The sequence below is a fragment of the Protopterus annectens genome, chromosome 16.part0 (genome assembly GCF_019279795.1).
Source record: "Protopterus annectens isolate FY-2018-M chromosome 16.part0, PAN1.0, whole genome shotgun sequence".
In the NCBI taxonomy this organism is placed as follows: Eukaryota; Metazoa; Chordata; order Ceratodontiformes; family Protopteridae; genus Protopterus; species Protopterus annectens.
The window spans coordinates 16,009,369-16,030,043 of record NC_056750.1 but is presented as its reverse complement, the minus strand read 5'-3'; the positions used below and the strand labels follow the sequence as shown (position 1 = coordinate 16,030,043).

At 43.8% G+C, this 20,675-nt stretch overlaps 1 protein-coding gene across 2 annotated transcripts in view; it reads left to right on the top strand.

Moving 5' to 3' along the window:
- The window catches only part of LOC122791001 (hamartin-like), a 1,885,581-nt gene that overhangs the window by 958,855 nt on the left and 906,051 nt on the right, over window positions 1-20,675 (top strand). For both annotated transcript variants that reach the window (XM_044058745.1, XM_044058744.1), the window contains exon 9: window positions 14,041-14,142. In XM_044058745.1, the coding sequence (XP_043914680.1) occupies window positions 14,041-14,142 (102 nt within the window). The remainder of the gene's footprint in view (window positions 1-14,040; window positions 14,143-20,675) is intronic.

The window sequence follows — 20,675 nt, the reverse complement described above, 5'->3', positions numbered from 1 at the left end:
GGCAAGCTCCTACACAAAGAGGTGGTGAGGACCTTTGCATGCCAAGCAAGGCTCAAATGGCAGCACCCTTAGGAAAACTGGCATTATTTTCAAAAATTGGCATATTGTCACAAAAGACAAATGGATCCTGGACATTATAAACAGAGGCTACAGATTCCATTTTCACACCCTTCAAAATGAGAGGCATGCCAAACCTGCCACACAATCAAAGGGCAGAGGCACAAAACAGATTTCAGATCTCATGGACATGAAAGCTATTCAAGAGGTACCTACTCACGAACAAGGTCAAGGCTTTTATTCCAGACTATTCCTGGTACCAAGGAAGGGAAAAGATTGGAGACCTATTTTGGACCTATCCATCCTAAACACATTTTTACAAATTCAAGATGCTCACTTTACAGCAGCTTCTTCCCATGCTGGGCAAGGAGTCTTGGCTGGTAACATTGGACCTCAAGGAGGCATACCTGCATGTCCCAATCAGACAAAATTGCAGAAGATACCTCAGATTTCTTTCAGGTTCAACCCATTATCAATTCTCTGCATTGCCCTGTGGCTTATCTACTGCGCCCAGAGTATTCACGAAATGTCTGGCATCAGTATTTGCCTACTGCAGACTTCAAGGGATACAAATATACCCATATTTGAGCGGACAGCAAGCACATTCTTCTGAAACATCTGGCTTATGTAATAATGTTGTTGAATTCTCTGGGATAAAAGAAATCAAGGCTGATACCCTCTCAGAAAATAATTTTCCGGCAACTAACTCAATACTTCAGAACACTAGCAGATTTTACCAGGCTGACTGCAAGGAAAATCCTGCAGGCTCTGGGATTCATGGCATCTTGCATCCTACTAATCCAGTGTGCAAAGCTGCATATGAGGAAACTTCAATGGTACCTGAAAACCTATGGTCTCAACACAGCCACAGTTTATAATACCACTAATTCCATGTCTTCAAAAGGAATTTCTGTGGTGGGCTCAAACATGCCAAGCAAACACAGGTCTCCCATTCTGCAAGCCTCAAGCAAATCAAGTCATCACAACAGGCCAATGGTCCCAAAGCACCTTCACATCAATCAAAAGGAAATGCTAGCAGTAATAAATGCTATTATAGCTTTCAAAGACCTTCTGCATCCAGGTCAACTATTGATAAGGACAGACAACACGACAGTAATGTGGTACATAAACAAACAGGGAGGAACCCATTCTTGCAGACTGGCCATGTCACTTTGGAACATGGCTCTGGAATTACAAATTGAGCTTCAAGCACAGTACTTGCCAGGTAAGGAAAACCAACCTAAGCAGAAATGTGACAGATCCACACGACTGGAAGTTGCATCCTCAAGTTTTTACAGAAATAATTCAAGCATGGGGAAGGCCAGACATAAAATCACCAATTGACAAAATTCTGCTCAAGGACTTTTCATCCAAAGACCTGGAGAGTGGGCGCTCTCTCTTTCAGTTGGACAACAATGACAGTTTATGCCTTTCCACCTCTTCCTCTGCTGCCCAAAGTTCCAGAGCAGACAGACCAAAGATGATTCTCATTGCTCCGGACTGGCCAAGACAACACTGGTACCCACTCCTGAGGAGCCTGGCGCATTCCCCTCCATGGACCCTACCTCTAATGCCTCTTCTTCTGACTCAGCACAGCTTCAAAACTCTTCACAGTCAGCTGAAAACACTCAATCTGGCATGGAAGAAGATTCTTAACATCACAACAGACCCTACTCTCCAAGGAGGTGCAGGATGTCATTTTGGAGGCCAGAAGGCCATCTACTAGAAAAGCCTCGCCCCGCAAAATGGAGCGGTTTTGTGCCTGGTATGAGAAAAAGGGCCAGAAACCTGGAAAACTGAATTTACCTCAAATATTACAGTATCTAGCTGAACTGCTAAGCAGTGGACTTTCATTCTCCTCCATCAAAATCCATGCCTCAGCCATTTCTGCAGAATACAACACTGATCCACCTTTATTCTCTCACCTCTTAAGACAGTTCCTCAGAGGGGCTAAGAATATAAAACCCCCAAGGAAACAACCAATACCTGCTTGGGACCTCAATTTCATGCTAGAAAAGCTGACCTTGCCTCCTTTTGAGCCAGCTGCCTCAACAGATTTGCAATATTTGTCATGGAAAACAGCCCTCATGGCTGTGCAGCCTTTTATCATCTTCCATCAGGACAGAGTTTCCTTATGAACCAACCTGTCCTTTATGCCAAAAGTGGTATCCAGGGTAGCTTTGAATCGGGCTATACACTTACCTACCTTTTATCCTAATCCTCAAAACAAAGGGGAGAGATTATTACATTCCTTGGACATCCACAGACAACTGCGTTATTATTTGGACAGAACAAAGCCTTTCAGAAAATCAGAACAGCTCTTTGTGTCCTATGCTACAGGAACTCAAGGGAAGCCTATTTCCAAACAGACAATCTCAAAATGGATAGCCCACTGCATACGCTTTTGTTACTCTTTTCATGCAACAAAACTGCTGCAGACATCAGGTCTCCCTCTGCAGCTTTCCGCAGAGGAGTTCCTACCAAAGATATTTTGGAAGCAGCCACTTGGAGTTCTGTGCATACCTTCTCCAAGCACTACCACCTACCATTATACTCCAAAACTAGTCTTAGCTTTGGGATTCTACCCATCTGTTATGACTGCAGCTGTTTGTACCTACCATAAATGTAGATGTTCGAGTGCTAATATAGCCTGCAGTCAGTCTGAGTGCTAATACAACTGCAGTCCAGGTCCCTCCATCCCCTCTTGGGACAGGCCTATTGGCTAACATCTCCTCATACTACCTGATTGTATTTGCTTGCAACTAATGTATTTTGATTATATGACATTGTTTATTTACACAAATTTATGTATTGCCTTCCTTCTGGGGCCACCAGACATCTGGGCCAAGAAAAACTGAAGAAAATGGCGTCAGCTGGTTCGACCTAGACTTTGGAATTCGGGTACGACGGACTCCACGGCCCGCGAGGGAGAACCCATCTGTTATGACTGCAGCTGTATTAGCACTCGAACATCTACATTTATGGTAGGTACAAAACTGTACTTTGTTCATATCCTTTTCGGAGGAAAGAAAAGGTATGCCATTCTCTAAAATCACATTATCTAATTGGCATTCCAATTGCATAACTTTTATATACTCCTCCAGTAACAAGGCATTCCTCTTCAAAGTTAGAGGTCACTGAACCAGGTCAGTAGCAACATCCACTGCTTTTCAAGCCAGAATTCCAATGGACAGTATGTGTCAAGCCACCACTTGGGCAAGCTCACATACTTTTATCACGCATTACAAAGTTGATTTGGCCTCCAGGGACAGAGCTTCCTTTGGTTCCACAGTGCTCAAGAGTGTATTCCCGTGAGCCACCCAAGAAAAAGGTTCTAGGGATGCTGTCCCACATGTAAGAATGAAGGCGATATAGGACTACATAACATAAAGAAGTTATGTACTCACCATAACTTTCTATGTTGTTCTTCGTGTTTCACTGTTGCAGTCATCACTTTTGGGTTATCTGCTTGCAGTAGTCCTCCGTCAGCCTGATTAACAAAGTCTTGGGTCCTGCGTCGGTTGCTGTCCCTTCTTCCATGACGTCAGGGGTATAAAACATGCAGCCGATGCCATTACATCAGTCTTTCTTGCTGTGTGGTGCCGAAGCAGAAGCAGTTCACAAGTGCCAGTCGGCCGACTCCTGAAATTTTCGTTTTCGAGTTTCAGAACCGAAGTCTTCAACTAAAGCTAAGTACCCCATTGGAGAAACTTTTTTCTTGCTTCTTACCAATGTCAGTAGAAGTTAATAATTGCATTACTTGTGGAAAGCAAATACCTCATAAAGATTTTCATTCATACTGTATTCCTTGCCTAGGCCCTGACCACGACGTACCATGCTGTCAGTTTTGTGCTTTATTTAATCAGCGCACTATCCATCGTCTGTATATTTTCGCCTCTAATTATTTTGGTTCTCGGTTTAATTATCCAGAAATGTCGGTTAGCCATCCGACTACTGGGATTCCGAAAAAATGCAAGGATAAAGACAGAGACAGGCCACCGAGGTCCAAAACTGCCGACAATGCTTCTAAGCCAGTCGCCAGTTCGCCGGTACTCAGTGAGGTGCTTTCGCAGCCCCTGATACCCACTACGCAGGCCTCTACTGAGACCCATTCAGAGCCCGGTATGCCGCGAGATGCTTCAGCTATGGAACCTGCGGATGTCTGTACCTTGGATGGGTCCGGAGCTGCTGTGCAGACACCGGCTTCTGAGGGTGTATTCAGGCCTATGGACTTGCATATTAAACTGACGCTTCCTTTGTCTTTTAAGCCAAAATCTCGAACCATGCCTAAAAAAAACGATGCCCAGGCCTCATGCTCAGGCCTCTATGCCTAAAAAACTAATGATAAGAATGGCTGAAGATCTTATAACTTTAATCAGGGGAAGCCTAGGACTGAAGTTGTTTATTAATCTTCTGACTTGGATTCTTCTGATGATCTGGATTTGCCCTTATCTACTTATGAGGATTCTGATGCAGAGGACTCTATTCCCTCTGCTTCCCCTCTAGAGGATTTTTCATATGATGAAACCTTGCATACTCTAAGGGAGCATTACCAGTGGGAAAGCCAGGATTATTCTGATTCGAAAAAGAGGCTTAGGGATTTCTTACTCCTGCCTCAGCATAGGCCTTTAGCTATTCCTCCTGTACTAGACATTATTGATGATGCTTTTTCAGAATCTGGTTTGGCCCGTGATTCTTTGCCTCCTGCTCCCTGAAAACCTGACAGATATTACAGGGTTCCTGATTCACACAAGTTCTTTTTTAAAAATCCTATTGCGGATCCAGAGACTATTTCACAGGGACCCAAGGGCATTAAGGCTTCTACTGCTAAAAATCCTACCCCTTTTGATAGAGACTCCAGAGCACTGGATAGATGGGGTAAGAAGGTTTACACTTCTGCAACCTTGGCCATTAGGGCTTTAAACTGCCAGTTTCATATGTTAAAGTATCAACAGCATGTTATTGGATTGCTTAAACAGAAAATTATGTTGATTCCTGACTGTGCGGAAAATAAAGATTTACAAGATTTAATGCATTTTGCTGAACAGGTTGGAAAACATACTTTGCAATGTGGATTTGATTCTTTAGAGGCCTCTTGCAGAGCTGATGTTGCTGGTTCTGTGCTCGGAAGGCATGCTTGGCTTAAGGAGCAGTCTTTACCTGACCATATTAAAGCTAAATTGCTGGATGCTCCCTTAAATCAGGACCGCCTGTTTGACAACAAGGCTGAGGAAGTTCTTAAAAATATGGAAGATAAAGCTAAATCTATGCAAACTGTTAAAGATTTCTTACAAGTTCAGCCTCCTAGATTTAGTAGGCACTGGCCCTCTAAAAATTGGTCCTTTCCGGCCCCTTCCAGGTCTTCTCAAGCCAAACCCAGACACAGCAGAAACCCCAGGTTTCAGTCCCAAGGGGGGAGGCAAGACTAGGCAGTGGGGAGTTTCTACACCCAAACCTGGGAGTAGTAAGACTCCCCCTATGGAAAACTGTCTCAATGACTTGTTTTTAAAACTTTCAAGCACTTCCCAACTGAATGCTCCTTTAGCTGGAAAGATTGGTTTACAGGCCAAAAACTGGGAATTCTTTACCCAGGACAAATGGGTTTTAAATGTAGTGTCCCAAGGATACAGATTTCATTTCCACATGTTACCACCACCAAGCGGGTGGCCAGATCTACCCCCAAATCAGTGGGCAGAGGCCCAAAATCAAGTACTCTCTCTCTTAAACATGGGGGCTATTCAGTTGGTACCAGAAGAGGAAAAGGGACAAGGGTTCTTTTCTGGTACCCAGAAAAGGCAATACATGGCGTCCTATCCTGGACCTTTCTATTCTAAACACCTTTCTCATGATTCCAAAATTCAAAATGCTGACTCGTCACCAGCTGCTTCCTATGCTAGGTAAGGATGCATGGTTGGCAACACTAGACTTAAAAGAAGCATACCTGCACATCCCTACCAGGGAGTCTTGCAGAAGATACCCATGCTTCAAAGCAGGCTACATGCACTGTCAGTTCTCTGCACTGTTCTTTGGCTTATCTACTGTGCCTAGGGTATTCACAAAGTGCCTAGCTCCAGTCATTGCATTTTGCAGGCAAAGAAATATTCAAATATACCCATACCTGGATGATTGTCTAATTCAGGCAGAAAGCAAGGACATTCTTTTGAATCATCTGTCCTTTGTTCAAAGGGACTGACTTGTCTGGGGTTCACCATAAACGAAAAGAAATCCCACCTGGTACCCTGTCAACAAATTATATTCCTGGGAGCAAGCTTGAATACAACTTCCCGGATGGCTTTCTTCACGCCAGAGAAATGGATTCATTTGATAACTTACTTCAAACAAGTGGCCACAAAAACCCAGCTATCTGCAAGGAAAATACTGCAAGCCTTGGGGTTCATGGCTTCCTGTATTCTTCTAATTCCATATGAAAGGCTGCATATGAGGAAACTACAATGGTATCTCAAAAGCCTATGGGGTCAACATTCACAGGATCTAGAAGCAAGGATTCCTATCATACCTTGCCTTCGCCTAGAGTTCCTTTGGTGGGCAGAGGCCTGCCACCAAAACAGGGGACTACCATTCACATTACCCCCTGCCGCCCAAATCTTAACAGATGCATCAGACTATGCATGGGGGGCTCACATGGCAGGGAAGTGCATTCAGGGCAAATGGAACCCAAGTCAAATGCACCTACACATCAATCAAAAGGAAATGTTAGTTGTACAGAATGCTCTGACAGCCTTCAAGGACCACATTCTTCCAGGACAACTGATGGTAAAGACGGACAACACCACTGTCATGTGGTACATAAAAAAGCAGGGGGGGTACACATTCTTAGCCCCTCTGCAGACTAGCCATGGCATTCTGGAACACAGTCGTGAGCTACCAAGTGAATCTACAAGCTCAATTCCTGCCAGGAAAGCTAAATACACTGGCAGACGGACTAAGCAGAAACCTCATGGACCCACATGAGTGGTAACTAGAACCAAAGATTTTCAACATGTTGACAAGCAAATTGGGGAGCCCAGGTATAGACCTCTTTGCCTCCCCCAAGAACCATCAATTGGACAAATGTTGCACAAGGATTCCCCCCAAACTAGCTTGGAAAGTAGATGCTCTATCCTTCAGCTGGAAAAACCTATCAGTTTATGCTTTTTCTCCTCTGCCTCTGCTCTCCAAGGTACTACTAAAGATCAAACAGGACAAGCCAAGGACAATTTTAATTGCACCAGACTGGCCTCGCCAACACTGGCACCCACTCTTGTGCAGTGTGTCACGCTTGGCTCCATGGCACCTGCCTCAGGCTCCTTCCCTGTTGTCTCAGGAGGAGAACCAGATTCTGCACCCTCAGCTGCAAACCTTGATCCTAGCAGCCTGGCTAATTACCTAATCTCTCCTTTACCATCCCTCAGTAAATCAGTAATGGATATCATTTTAGTGGCAAGGAGGCCTAGTACTAGAAAATCATATGCTGCAAAATGGAAAAGATTCTGTGCCTGAAACCAATCTCAAGGAATGAACGCAGCAGTGCCCAATTTACCTCAGATTCTACAGTACTTGACTGCGATGCTTCACAAGGGCTTGTCTTTTTCCTCCATCAAAATTCATGCCTCAGCCATTTCAGCTCATTATAGCACAGAGCCTCCTCTCTTCTCTCACCCACTGTTCAAGCAGTTCCTCAGAGGGGCCAAAACTTTAAGGCCACACAGGAGAGCTCCAACTCCAGCCTGGGATCTTAACTTTGTATTGGAGAAAACTCACTCTTCCTCCTTTCGAGCCAGCTGCTACTGCAGATTTAAAATTCCTTTCCTGGAAAACAGCTTTCCTTTTAGCAATCACTTCTGCGAGAAGGGTATCTGAATTATAGGCCCTTATGGCAGTGGAACCTTTCATCATCTTTCATGCGGACAGGGTGTCCCTCAGGACCAATCCCTCCTTCATGCCCAAGGTGGTATTCAGTGTGGCCCTCAGTCCATTCATTTGCCAACCTTCTTTTCTAATCCACAGAACAAAGGGGAATGGATACTGCACTCCTTTGATGTGCACAGACAACTTAGATTCTACTTGGACAGGACTAAACCTCTAAGGAAATCTGAACAACGGCTGGTGGCATTTGCTGCAGGGACAGAGGGGAAAGCTATTTCAAAACAAACCATTTAAAAATGGATAGGCCACTACATACATTTCTGCTATAAGCACCACGGAAAACCTATCCCACAGGGTATCAGACTGCATTCAACCAGAGCTGCATCTGCCTCTACAGCCTTTCTCAGGGGCGTCCCTACTAGGGACATCCTAGAAGCTGCTACCTGGAGTTCTGTACATACATTCACCAAGCATTGTCATTTATCAATTTTCTCTAAATCCAGGGCTGGTTTTGCCACTGCGGTCTTGCAGGGCCTTATAGCTGGTCCTAACTCTAGTTAAATTCCTCCTCCCAACCTTAGCTTTGGGAATCTACCCAAATGTAATGACTGCAACAGTGAAACACGAAGAACATAGTACAGCTGTGTACACTTACATAAATGTAGATGTTCGAGTGTATTCACTGTTGCAGTCCTGGTTACCCTCCCTCCAGCCCTCTTCTTCTTTTGGCTATACCTCTACTCTCACTTACTATGCTCTAAAAGCTTTTTGATGTATTTGCTTTGTTGAAGGTATATCCTTGTATTTATAGATTTAATTGCTTCCCATTAGGGGGGGCATCTGACATCTGGGGCAAGAAAAACTGATGTAATGGTGTCTGCTGCATGTTTTATACCCCTGACGACCTTACGTCATGAAAAAAGGACAGCAACCGACGCAGGACCCAAGACTTTGTTAATCAGGCCGACTGAGGCCTACTGCAAGCAGATAACCCCAAATGTAATGACTGCAACAGTGAATACACTCGAACATCTACATTTATGGTAAGTGTACACAACTATACTTTTTCATCATATCTTTATTTTTTCTGCATTATAAACGGTCCTCTAACCCACTATATTGTTGTTGTTTTTTAAATGTTAACCGTTTTGTTGTAATAAAAGGAAATATGTGAACAATTCCAACTACAATTCCAGTCTCACATAGACCTACCACGACAGCAAACCAAACACATAATCACACAAAAACATACTCGGAGGCTCTAAATAAAGATCTGCCGAAGCAGCAGAGACCTCCAAAGCAGACACCCAAGCAGCGCTAGCAAAACAAAACACGTGCAACACATATCTCACAAAGCCAGTGTGCCAAACAGTCACAGCCCTTAAGACTAAACAACACACCTGATACACTTATAATAGGTGACTCTATCGTCAGGCACACTGACGTCCCGCTCACCAGGCTGAACAAGGAGAGGGTCACGGTGAGCAGCCTGTCGGGTGCTAGGATCCGCCACATAACACAAGCACTCCGGTCACTCCAAGGCAAGTACAAATATGACTCAGTCATTGTCCATGCTGGTGTGAATGACCTGAGACGTACCTCCCTGGACTACATGAAAAGAGACATAAAGGAGCTCTCTGAGCATGTAGCCCAGGCCGTATGTATAACCTTGACCTTGAGTAGCATCTTACCCTCACCAAGAATGATGCCACAATATGAAGACAAGATGATCAATTTCAACAATTGGCTTAAGTACTGGTGTCATTCAAAGGGGATCAATGCCTGTCAGCTTGGAATGATATGCTCGACAAGCCACGATGCTTAGCTAGGGGCTGTTACCTGTCAAATTGACTCCTGGATATTGGCAAGGCTCTTGCTACCCCATAGTGCCTTTTTTAGGCAAGGCTCAAAGACAAACCCACCTCCATAGGTATCACAAGGGATAAGAAACTAAGAGTAATGCTACTCAGCAGAAGTCTAAACCTCAAGATTCATGCACTCGAAACTCTCCTTAGCATGGAGAACATCGATATCTGTGCAGTAACAGAAACCTGGTTCAGGGCTCGAGCACCCCAGCACTACCAGGTTATACCTCATACCATGCTTTTAGCCCCAAAACTTGGACGAACCACAAAAGGAGGGATCGATATTCATCAAAGATACCCACACCTCCAGGTTGGTGGCAAAGCGAAGCATCAGAGACTATCCATGTGCAACTAACAGTGGGTAAAACTGCCTTCCAGTTTATAGCCTGCTACAGACCACCCTCCCAAACCCAGGAACCCCACTCAGCCTTCCTGAGAACACTGGAAAATATGAAGGTCTCTCCAAACACCATTATATTGGGCGACTTCAACTACCCAAACATAGACTGGGAGCATTACTCTAGCTCCAACACCTAGCCCAAAGGTTCCTAGAATTTATAAACTCAAATGCTATGGAACAACTTGTTATCACTCCCACAAGAGGGAAAACATACTGGACCTGATCATCACCAACATGGGGACTCTATGCTCCAGACCAGAAGTGTATCCCTCACTGGTAAGATCAGACCATAAACTAATCTCACTGGATATTCACATCCCGACCCCACCCCTGCCCAGAAAACCACAGTGAAAAACTTCTCTAAAGCAAATTTTACACTCCTCAAAACTGAGGTGGAATCCTTCAAAGCCCCGGGCCTGTCGAAAATGCAGCCCAGACCGCAGAATCCTTTATAAGCATTCTATGAACACCTTCAGGAATGCATGGATCATCACAATCCCAAATAAAACCAAGACCCAATCCTCCAAAGGCAGGCGTCCTGTCTGGTGGACCCCAGCCATAAACAAACTATACAATAGAAGGAGGAAGCTACTAAATGATAAAGCAAAATCCCAAAAGGAAGGCATCACTGATCAGTATTAGCAAAAACTACGGGCACACATAAAATTGTCTAAGGCCAGCTTGAGAGAAAAATTGCACAGGACACTAAGGATAATCACAAGGCTTTCTTTAGTTATGTTAGGAACCTGGGTGGTAATTCCCAGATATGCTCAGAATTAGTCCAAAATGACAAAAATACACTGAACCCACAGACATTGCCAACATCCTAGCTGACAGGTTCAGCAAACTTCTCCCCTCCCACCAAAGGGCAAATATCTATCCCAGCAGAGTGCTGCCCCTGACATCTCAGATGCTCAGGTAAGAGCCCTCTCCAAAGCAAAAACACAGCATCAATGGGACCAGATGGTGTCCCGGCTCGTCCTACATGAACTCAAAGAAGAGCTAAACCCAAACATAAAACTACTGTTCAATCTCAGCCTTACTACAGGATATGTGCCCAAGAGTGGCGTGCAGCAACAGTGGTCCCTCTCCATAAAGGTGGTGCCTCAGCGGATCCTGGAAACTATAAGCCCCATAAGCCTGACTAGCTTGGTCTGCAAAGCTATGGAAAGGATCATCATGGACCTCATAAATAAAGATATTGGGGACCTACAAACACTGGATCCTACCCAGTTCGGCTTTAAGGGCAGATCCTGCCTCTTAAACCTGGTTGATTTCTTTGAAACAGTCACCAAGGCCATTGGCGAGGGGAAGGTGGTCCACACAGCCTACCTGGACCTGCAAAGCCTTCGATACAATACCCACTCGGGCATTATAGATAAGCTCACCAGCTTAAATATAAACCCCTATGTCACTAGATGGATTGCAAACTGGCTCAAGGACAGAACCCACATGGTTAGAATTGCTGGAGCCATGTCAGACTCCAAACCAGTTACAAGTGGTGTCCCACAAGGCTCAGTCCTGGGACCTCTCTTGTTGGTATATATTTCTGAGGTTCAGGCCAACAAGGAAGGACTATGGGTGAACAAGTTAACAGATGACTGCAAACTGGGTGCCATAATCGACTCTCCGGCTGACACAAGCATCCTCGAAAAGGGCATCATAGAAACAGACAACTGGTGCCAGAGCCATGGCCTCAAGCTAAATGCCAAAAAGTGTATAGTCATCCCCTTTGGCAAAAACAAAGTGCCCACAAATTACCACATAGGTGGAAATCCATTAAGTACAGAAGAAGTAATTAGGGACCTGGGGACCCAAGTTGATAGCAATCTCTCATTTGACAACCATGTGGCCAAAGTGGTTAGAAAAACATTTTATATAGCCCACCTAATCATGAAGGGATTCACATCTAGATCAGGGGAGGTCACCGTGCCTCTTTACTCATTCCTCATCAGGCCCATAATTGAGTACAATGCCCCTTTTGGGATGTACCTTACCAGACACCTGCAGCAAATGGAAAGACCCCAAAAGTACCTCACCAAGAGGATCAAAGGGCTCAAACAGATGCCATATGCTGCCCGGTTAAAGAAACTCCAGCTCTACTCAGTGGCATACCGCCTGTTCAGAGGAGATCTGTGCCTTACGTATAAAGCCATGTCCAACCCGGAATTAATGGACATGCTGCACCTCAGAAAATCCAAATCCCATTGAGCTACGCGCTCGAGACTTGAACCTCAGCACTGAAATAAATAGGACATGCTGGAGGGACAGATTCATAACCCAGAGGCTCCCTTCACTCTGGAATAAAATCCCAGTCCAGGTTAGGCAGAGTCCCTCATTGACTCTCTTCAAGAGGAATCTTGATGAGTGGATGGGAGATCGTAGGTTTACCCCGGGTATCACTTCTGTGTCACTGTTAGATAGAGGCACAGTATACTAACCTCGAAAAAGGGCATAGCAAAATAAATTTAAAATGGGTGGCGAAAGCCAAACACATTCTGGCTAGGCTTATAAATGCCCTAGGGCAGATAGCCTAGTATGAACCTATGAACATTCACTTAAAGCTTGCCCATCTTCTCAAATTTAACTACAGAGTATAAAAAATGTCTCTGAACTGGGAGGACTTGTGCCAAAATATTGCAGTTTTTCCCCGACTGTTTCTCACAGTTATGTTTATTACTGCATGTATTGTGGGTCATCCACCAGATGTTGATGTGTGGCGTTTTTCCTGTTTAATATATTACGATATGTCATTCATGTATTTTCCAAAAGAGATTAAAAACATTTCTAATTTGTTATATTCCCAATGTGACTTGATAGGAACTGCCATGTTGATGTAATTTCAATAAAGAGTGAGGGTGCTGCTGCTGATCTTCCATATTAGTGTTGCAATATTCTTTACAATACAAATCCCCTGCCAAGGGCAGCTTGACATCCGGCCGGTATACAAAAGCCTTTAGGTTGTAATGGGAATGCCATATGTCACATGTTTGCTTCCCAGGCATGGCATAGGACATAAAGGTGACATCCAGAAGTACCATCCTCAGAACTGAAAATCTCTAGTAGGAATGATAGTCCAAGGATACTAGCAGGTAAGTATATCCAGAAGGAAAAATGACGGAATGAATACTGTAATAGTGAAGACAAGGACCTCTACTGTTATGGTAAGATTTTACACAACTGTACTATGTCCTTCCATTTCACTGTTGCAGTATTCCTTACAGTAGGGAGAGTACAAAAGCTCAGGAAGACATTTAGGAAGACATTTGGGAAGAGGAAGAGCCAGCAGAGCCCTCTAAGAAACCATGGACAATGGCTCTGGCAAAACCAGCTCTGGGCCTAGAAATCATATCGAACTTGTAGAGCTTGGTAAAGGTATGCACAGAAGTCCAGGTAGCTGCCTCTGGAATAGAATTAGTATATGAACCCTTGAAAAAAAGCACCAGAAGAAGCCACAGCTCTAGTAGAATGAATCAACACTTCCCATGAATATCTCTATTGTAATGAATAATGCAACATTAAAGAGAAGGACATCTACTGTTACGGTAAGATTTTACACAGTTGTAGTTTTCTTAGCTGTGCTGTGCATAGTGGCTTCCGTTTGGGGAATGAGATTTTTATAGTTCATATTATGGGTGCATCTCTAGATGGAGTTGTTTGTACGTTAATGTCGACGACCCTTGTTGGATAGTAACAAATTAGGCTATATTGAACAGTATCTTAGGAGGTAACTGAAGAACTGAACTTCACCTAGTTATGGGGTATCCTGATAGATACATCAGGATTGTGGGTGTCCATGTATGGCTGCACCTTCCTTAACACAGTATGTTTTGTTGTTTTTGTTTTATCCAGAGCCAGCTGACAGTGAGAATGCAAAAACGGTGTCATTGCAAGACCTCCCTAAGGTTATAGAAGGTTTTCACTTGCAGCAAAGTAGCATAGAAAAAGAGGAAGGTAAATATTTCTCTACTTTATTGCAGTGACATTGCTTGAAGTAAAATTTGTTTTGTCCTTTCAGTGTTACTTTTTCACCTTTTTTCTTATAAAGCAGTTTTGTAGATTCTCCAGTTATCCTGCATAAACAAGGCCTTGGAAATTCTGAAAATGAACAAATGCAGCACTTTCTGCAAACTCATCACCATGTTGCAGAATTCAGTTACATTTTGGAATTTTTCATAGTAGTTCTGTAGTGCCAATGTCATTGTTTGCAAGCTTCATAACTTTGTGTTTTAGATGCTGACAAAAAAATTGATTGTGCTGCAAAAACCTCTAAAGCATACTGTTAGAATTTGTGATGCATAAGATTGGAAAATTCTCCTATAGTACCCAAGGGTACCTGTGTTGACATAGTGTCAGTTGAAAAAAATTGTGAATTCCATAACGTTTATGAGCAGACATGTCTTACAGCAGATGTGCATTGAAGCCAGCTAGGGAGAGAGGGGGAGAATTTGGCAAGACAGAGAAACGTCTGTTTGAAAGCCTTTGCAAGCCTTCCTTGATCCAGGGCATCATGTTAGATATGTAAGTTGAAGCCTGAAGACGTATAAGTTTTTTAATACAGTGAATGTAAAATGCACAAACATGTCTATAGTAGGCAGCACCTGACTTTACTGGTCTGTGTACATTATTAAAACTTGAGGGGCATTGTGAATCAGTAGTCAGTGTGTTGAAACACTTTCATGTCCTCAGGGGTGATAACCTAATCTTCCTCGATGTCTACATTAAGGATAAAGGAATTCAGATGTTTTTACACAGTTTGGGATTCATATATTCCATTGAAAGGCAAAACTACCTCAAGAGTTTCTGCAGTTATTCATTGAACGAGCAGAATATGGACTGCTTTATACCGTCTCTGTACATGCTGTAATGCTTTCTCGTAGACAACCTTGGTGAACATACTTTCCATTGTCAGAGTGCCACTGATTTCTGACATGTTTGTTAGGTGATTGGACTGTCAAAAACTTGCCTAGCATATACTGGGGAAAACAAATATAGAGTAGATGAATATGCAGTAAGTAAAATGAATTGTATATACCCTCTGCTCCGACTTGGCCTGTTTACAAGCTTGAAATCTTCTAGTTGGCTCGTGGCTAGGTAGGTAGCCCATGGTGCACCAGTACAATCCCTAGATCTCATTTGCCGCGTCGCGTTCGGATGTGCTTCTTCTTGGCCGTGGCTAAGTCTAACACATTTTGTTCTAAATTTTGGTTATTTCTTCTATTTTCACAATTTGATAGCGTTATATTGCATTGAATAGCTATAGTTAGTGTTGTGTTTGTAGTTAGATAGCGTTTATCAGAGCGCTTTTTATGTGCAGTCTCTTTGAGTACATTTGGCCGTTGGCCCTATAGTACTATTTGGTATCCTGTGTGCCAGTTGTTTCACTGGGTTGTTATATATATAGACATCTATATTCCTTGCTTTCATACTATTTATATTAGTAGTTGTAGGCACCTTTTGCGCTTAGTTTAGACTCTGTGTGTTTTCTAAAATATTATAAGTAATAGCTTTACTTGCGGAGCTTTCCGCTTGATATTTACAGTTATTAGTGTTGCAGACAGAACGAGGTTCTGTTGACCTTCGTTCTCATTCTTTGTTTTCTCCATTAGTTAGACTTGTATTCCTGTTCTAGTGTGTGTGCGAGGCTCTCTACTTGTTTCTGTACCCCCAGGTCCGTTTTAGTTAGAGGACTTTTTTTCCTTCTTTTCTACCAGGGCTAGGCCCGTTAAAGTTAGAGGACCTAGTCCTCCCACTTTCCTTCATGTGTGTGTGTGTGTGTGTGTGTGTGTGTGTGTGTGAGAGTTCAGTCTTCTGTGAGATGTCTAAGGAAGTCAAGGATCATAAGCCGTCTGGTTTTAAAAAGTGCGTGATTTGCTCACAGAAGATGTCTTTAACGGATGGCCACAGTAACTGCGTATACTGTCTTCGGACCATCCATTTACAGTAAACATGCTTATTTTGCCACTCTTTTAGTGCTAGGGTGTTGCAAGATAGAAAAAATAAGCTCATACTGAAAGGTCTCCTAAAGCCTTCTTTTGAGGAAGGTCTGGCTAGCTGATGTTCTTCGTGTTTCACTGTTGCAGTGATTACATTTGGGTAATCCTGCTGGCAGGTTGCCCTCAGTCGGCCTGAATTCCAAAGTCTTGGGTCCTGCGTCAGCTGCTGTTGCCCCTTCCCTGACGTCAGGTCGTCCGGGGTATAAAAGAAGCAGCCGACTCCATTTTCTTCAGTCTTTCTTGCCGTGCGGTGCCCGAAGCAGACGCATTTCACAAGTGCCAGTCAGCCAACTCCTGAGATGTTCGTGTTCGAGTTTCAGACCCAAAGTGTTCAATAAAGCTAAGTACCCCGTTGTGGAAACTTTTTATTTTGCTCCAGACCGATGTCAGAAAAAGTTATTAATTGTATTTCTTGTGAAAAGCAAATACCTCATAAGGATTTTCATTCTTACTGTATTCCTTGCCTAGGCCCTGATCACAATGTTTCTGGTTGTCGGCTTTGTGCTAGATTTAACCAACGCACTATTAAACGTCGGTATGATTTTGCTTTAAACTATTTCGGATGCCGGTTTAACTATCCAGAAATGTTGTCAGATAGCCATCCGACTACCGGAGTTCACAAAAAAAACACAAAGAAAAGGAGAGAGATAAACAACCGAGGTCTAAAACCGATGACGAAGCTTCTCCTCAGCCAGTCGCCGGTTCTCAGTGAGGCGCTTTTGCAGCCCCTTGATGCCTGCTACTTTAGAGTCACAGGCCACTACCGACTCCCACGTGGAGTTGACTATGCCGCTGGAAACTCAAAGTATTGGAGCCTCGGACACCATTCCCTCAGATGGGTCCGGAGCCACTGAGCAGGCACCGGCTTCTGAGGGTGTATTCAGACCTAAACATCTTTCCATTAAACCGACTTCAGCTTCAAAGGCAAAGACTAAAGCACCTTCTAAAGCAAAGAAACAAACTCAAGAGCCATGTGGACAGGCTTCTATACCCAAAAGCATATGCTCAAAATGGCTGAAGGCTTGATTACCGTGATCAGGGGTTCCCATCCCCCTCCTGATAAGAGGCCTAGGCAAAAGACTGACTATGAATCTTCAGATCAGGTTTCTATTTCTTCTGATTCCTCTTCTGATCAGGAATATTCTTTTCCCCCCTACGAGGGTTCTGATGCTGAAGAAATCTACACCTTCAGCTTCTCCTCCAGAGGACTATTCTTTTGGGGAAACCTTGCATACCATGAGGGAGCATTTCCACTGGGAGAGCCACGATTTTTCAGAATCTAAAAGGAGGCTCAGGGATTTCCTTTTACTACCTAAACACAGGCCTCTAGCCATTCCACCTGTGTTGGACATTGTAGATGATGTGTTTTCGGAGGCTAGTCTGACCCCTGACTCCTTACCTCCAGCTCCTGTTAAGCCTGACAGATATTACAGGGTTCCTGACTCTCACAAATTCCTGTTTAAAAACCCTGCTGCAGACCCAGAAACTATTTCACAGGGTCCCAAAGGAGTTAAGGCTTCCGCTGCAAAAAACCTTACCGCCTCTGACAGGGATTCTAGGGCACTGGATAGATGGGGAAAAAAGGTTTACACATCTGCTACCTTGGCTATAAAGGCCTTAAACCGTCAGTTTCGTATGCTCAAATATCAGCTACATGTCATGGCATTGCTTAAACAGAAAATGTTGTTAAACTCTGAATGTGCAGAAAACAAGGAAATGCAGGATTTATTGCATGCAGCTGAACAAGTTGGAAAGCATACTTTGCAATGTGGTTTTGATTCTTTGGAGGCCTCCTGCAGGTCCGCAGTTACAGGTTCTGTAATTAGGAGGCTTGCTTGGTTAAAGGAACAAAATCTGCCTGATCATGTCAAAGTTAAATTATTAGATGCACCTTTACAGCATGATACTTTGTTTGGTGTTAAGGCAGAAGAGGTATTAAAGAAAATGGAGGACAAAGCTAAATCTATGCAAACTGTCAAAGATTTTTTACAAGTACAGCCACCTAGGTTTAGTAGACACTGGCATACAAAGAATTGGTCCTTTCCAGTGTCAGACCTCAAAGGGGCAGATCCAGGCACCCTAGAGGCATATCCCAGGTGCAAGGTTCATACAGGACAAAGCAATGGTGTGCTTCTACCTCCAAAGTTGGAGAAGACAAATCACAATCATACAGGAAACAGTCCCAGTGACTTCCCCTGGCTGCACCAAGCACTAATCTCCTGGCAGCACCCTTAGGGGGAAAATTAGCATTTTTTTCTCAAAATTGGCACATTATAACCCAGGACAAGTGGGTTCCAAATATAGTGTCACAAGGCAACAAGTTCCATTTCCATACACTGCCAAAGGCAAACGGCTGGCCAGATCTGCCAAAAAATCAATGGGCAGAGGCGCAAAAACAAGTCTTATCCCTCATGGACATGGGGGCCATTCAACAAGTACCAGAACAAGAGCAGGGACAAGGATTTTATTCAAGACTGTTCTTCGTACCCAGAAAGGACAAGGCCTGGAGACCAATACTGGACCTATCTATTTTGAACACATTCCTGGATATTCCAAAATTCAAAATGTTGACTTTGCAGCAGCTTCTGCCCATGCTGGGCAAGAATGCTTGGCTTGTGACTTTAGACCTAAAAGAGGCATACCTGCATGTCCCAATCAGACAATCATGCAGAAGATACCTCAGATTCAAGGCTGGCTCAATACATTACAAATTCTCTGCACTGACCTTTGGCTTATCTACTGTGCCCAGGGTCTTTACAAAGTGCCTGGCACCAGTAATTGCATTCTGCAGACAAAGAGGAATACAAATATATCCTTACTTGGATGACTGTCTAATTCAAGCAGAGAACAAGGACATTCTACTACAGCATCTGGCGTTTGTGAAAAGACTTCTAACATGCCTAGGGTACACAGTCAACGAAAAGAAATCAAAACTAGTACCCTCTCAAGAGATAATATTCCTGGGTGCAAAATTAAATACAACTGCCCAGATGGCTTATCTCACGCCAGACAAACAAAGGCAACTGACTACCTATTTCAAAACGTTGGCAACAAAGGCCCAGTTATCTGCAAGAACAATTCTGCAGGCTTTGGGCTTCATGGCATCCTGCATCCTACTAATTCCATTTGCAAGACTGCATTTGAGGAAACTTCAATGGTACCTAAAAAGTGTTTGGACTCAACATTGCCACAGCCTGGAAACAATGATTACTCTCATTCCCTGCCTGCAACAGGAGTTTCGATGGTGGGCGAAGGCTTGTTAGCAGAACAAGGGACAGCCATTCACATTAACCCCAGCCAGGCAGACACTAACAACGGATGCATCAGATTATGCCTGGGGGGCCCACATGGCAGGAAGATGCATTCAGGGCACATGGTCCTCAAACCAAATGCATCTGCATATCAATCAGAGAGAGATGCTAGCTGTTCAAAATGCCCTGACAGCCTTCAAGGACCTACTTCATCTGGGACAACTACTGATTAAGACAGACACCACGGTCATGTGGTATATAAATAAGCAGGGGGGCACACATTCTGTGGGACACAGCTTTGACTTACCAAGTACATCTGCAGGCACAGTTCCTGCCAGGAAAGGAAAACACTCTGGCAGACGAACTAAGGAGAAACCTCATGGATCCCCATGAGTGGCAGCTGGATCCACAAGTCTCCTGCACAAGGACTAAGCATTGAAAGTGGACGCCCTGTCTTTCAGCTGGAAAACCTATCAGTATATGCCTTTCCTCCCCAAGGTACTCCTAAAGGTCAGACAGGAGAAGCCAAAGATGATGCTGATTGCCCCAGACTGGCCCCGCCAGTACTGGTATCCAATCCTAAGGAACTTGTCTCAATGCCCAGCTTAGACCTTACCTCAAATACCTCATCTACTGTCCCAGCAAAACAATCAGATCCTGCACAGTCAACTCAGTACTTTAAACTTGGCAGCATGGCGAATAACATAGTCATACAAAACGCACTTCTCAGTAAAGCTGTGATGGATGTCATTTTGGAAGCCAGAAGGCCTAGTACTAGAAAATCTTATGCTGGGAAATGGAAGAGATTCTGTGCTTGGAGCCAGGCACAAGGAACTGATACAGCTGTACCAAATATTCCTCAGATTTTGCAATACTTAACTGAGATGCTGGACAAAGGCCTATCTTTTTCATCAATTAAAATTCATGCCTTTGCCATTTTGGCTCATTACAATACAGAGCCACCAATCTATTCTCATCCTTTATTAAAGTAGTACCTCAGAGGAGCCAAAAATGTAAGGCCTCCAAGGAGATCACCATTACCTGCATGGGACCTCAACTATGTTTTGGAAAAACTCACCCTGCCTCCTTTTGAGCCAGCTGCTACTGCTGATATAAAGTTTTTATCTTGGAAAACAGATCTGCTCCTAGCAATAACTTCTGGAAGACAAGTTTCAGAGCTACAGGCACTCATGGCTGTGGGACCTTTAATCATTTTTTATCCAGACAGGGTCTCACTGAG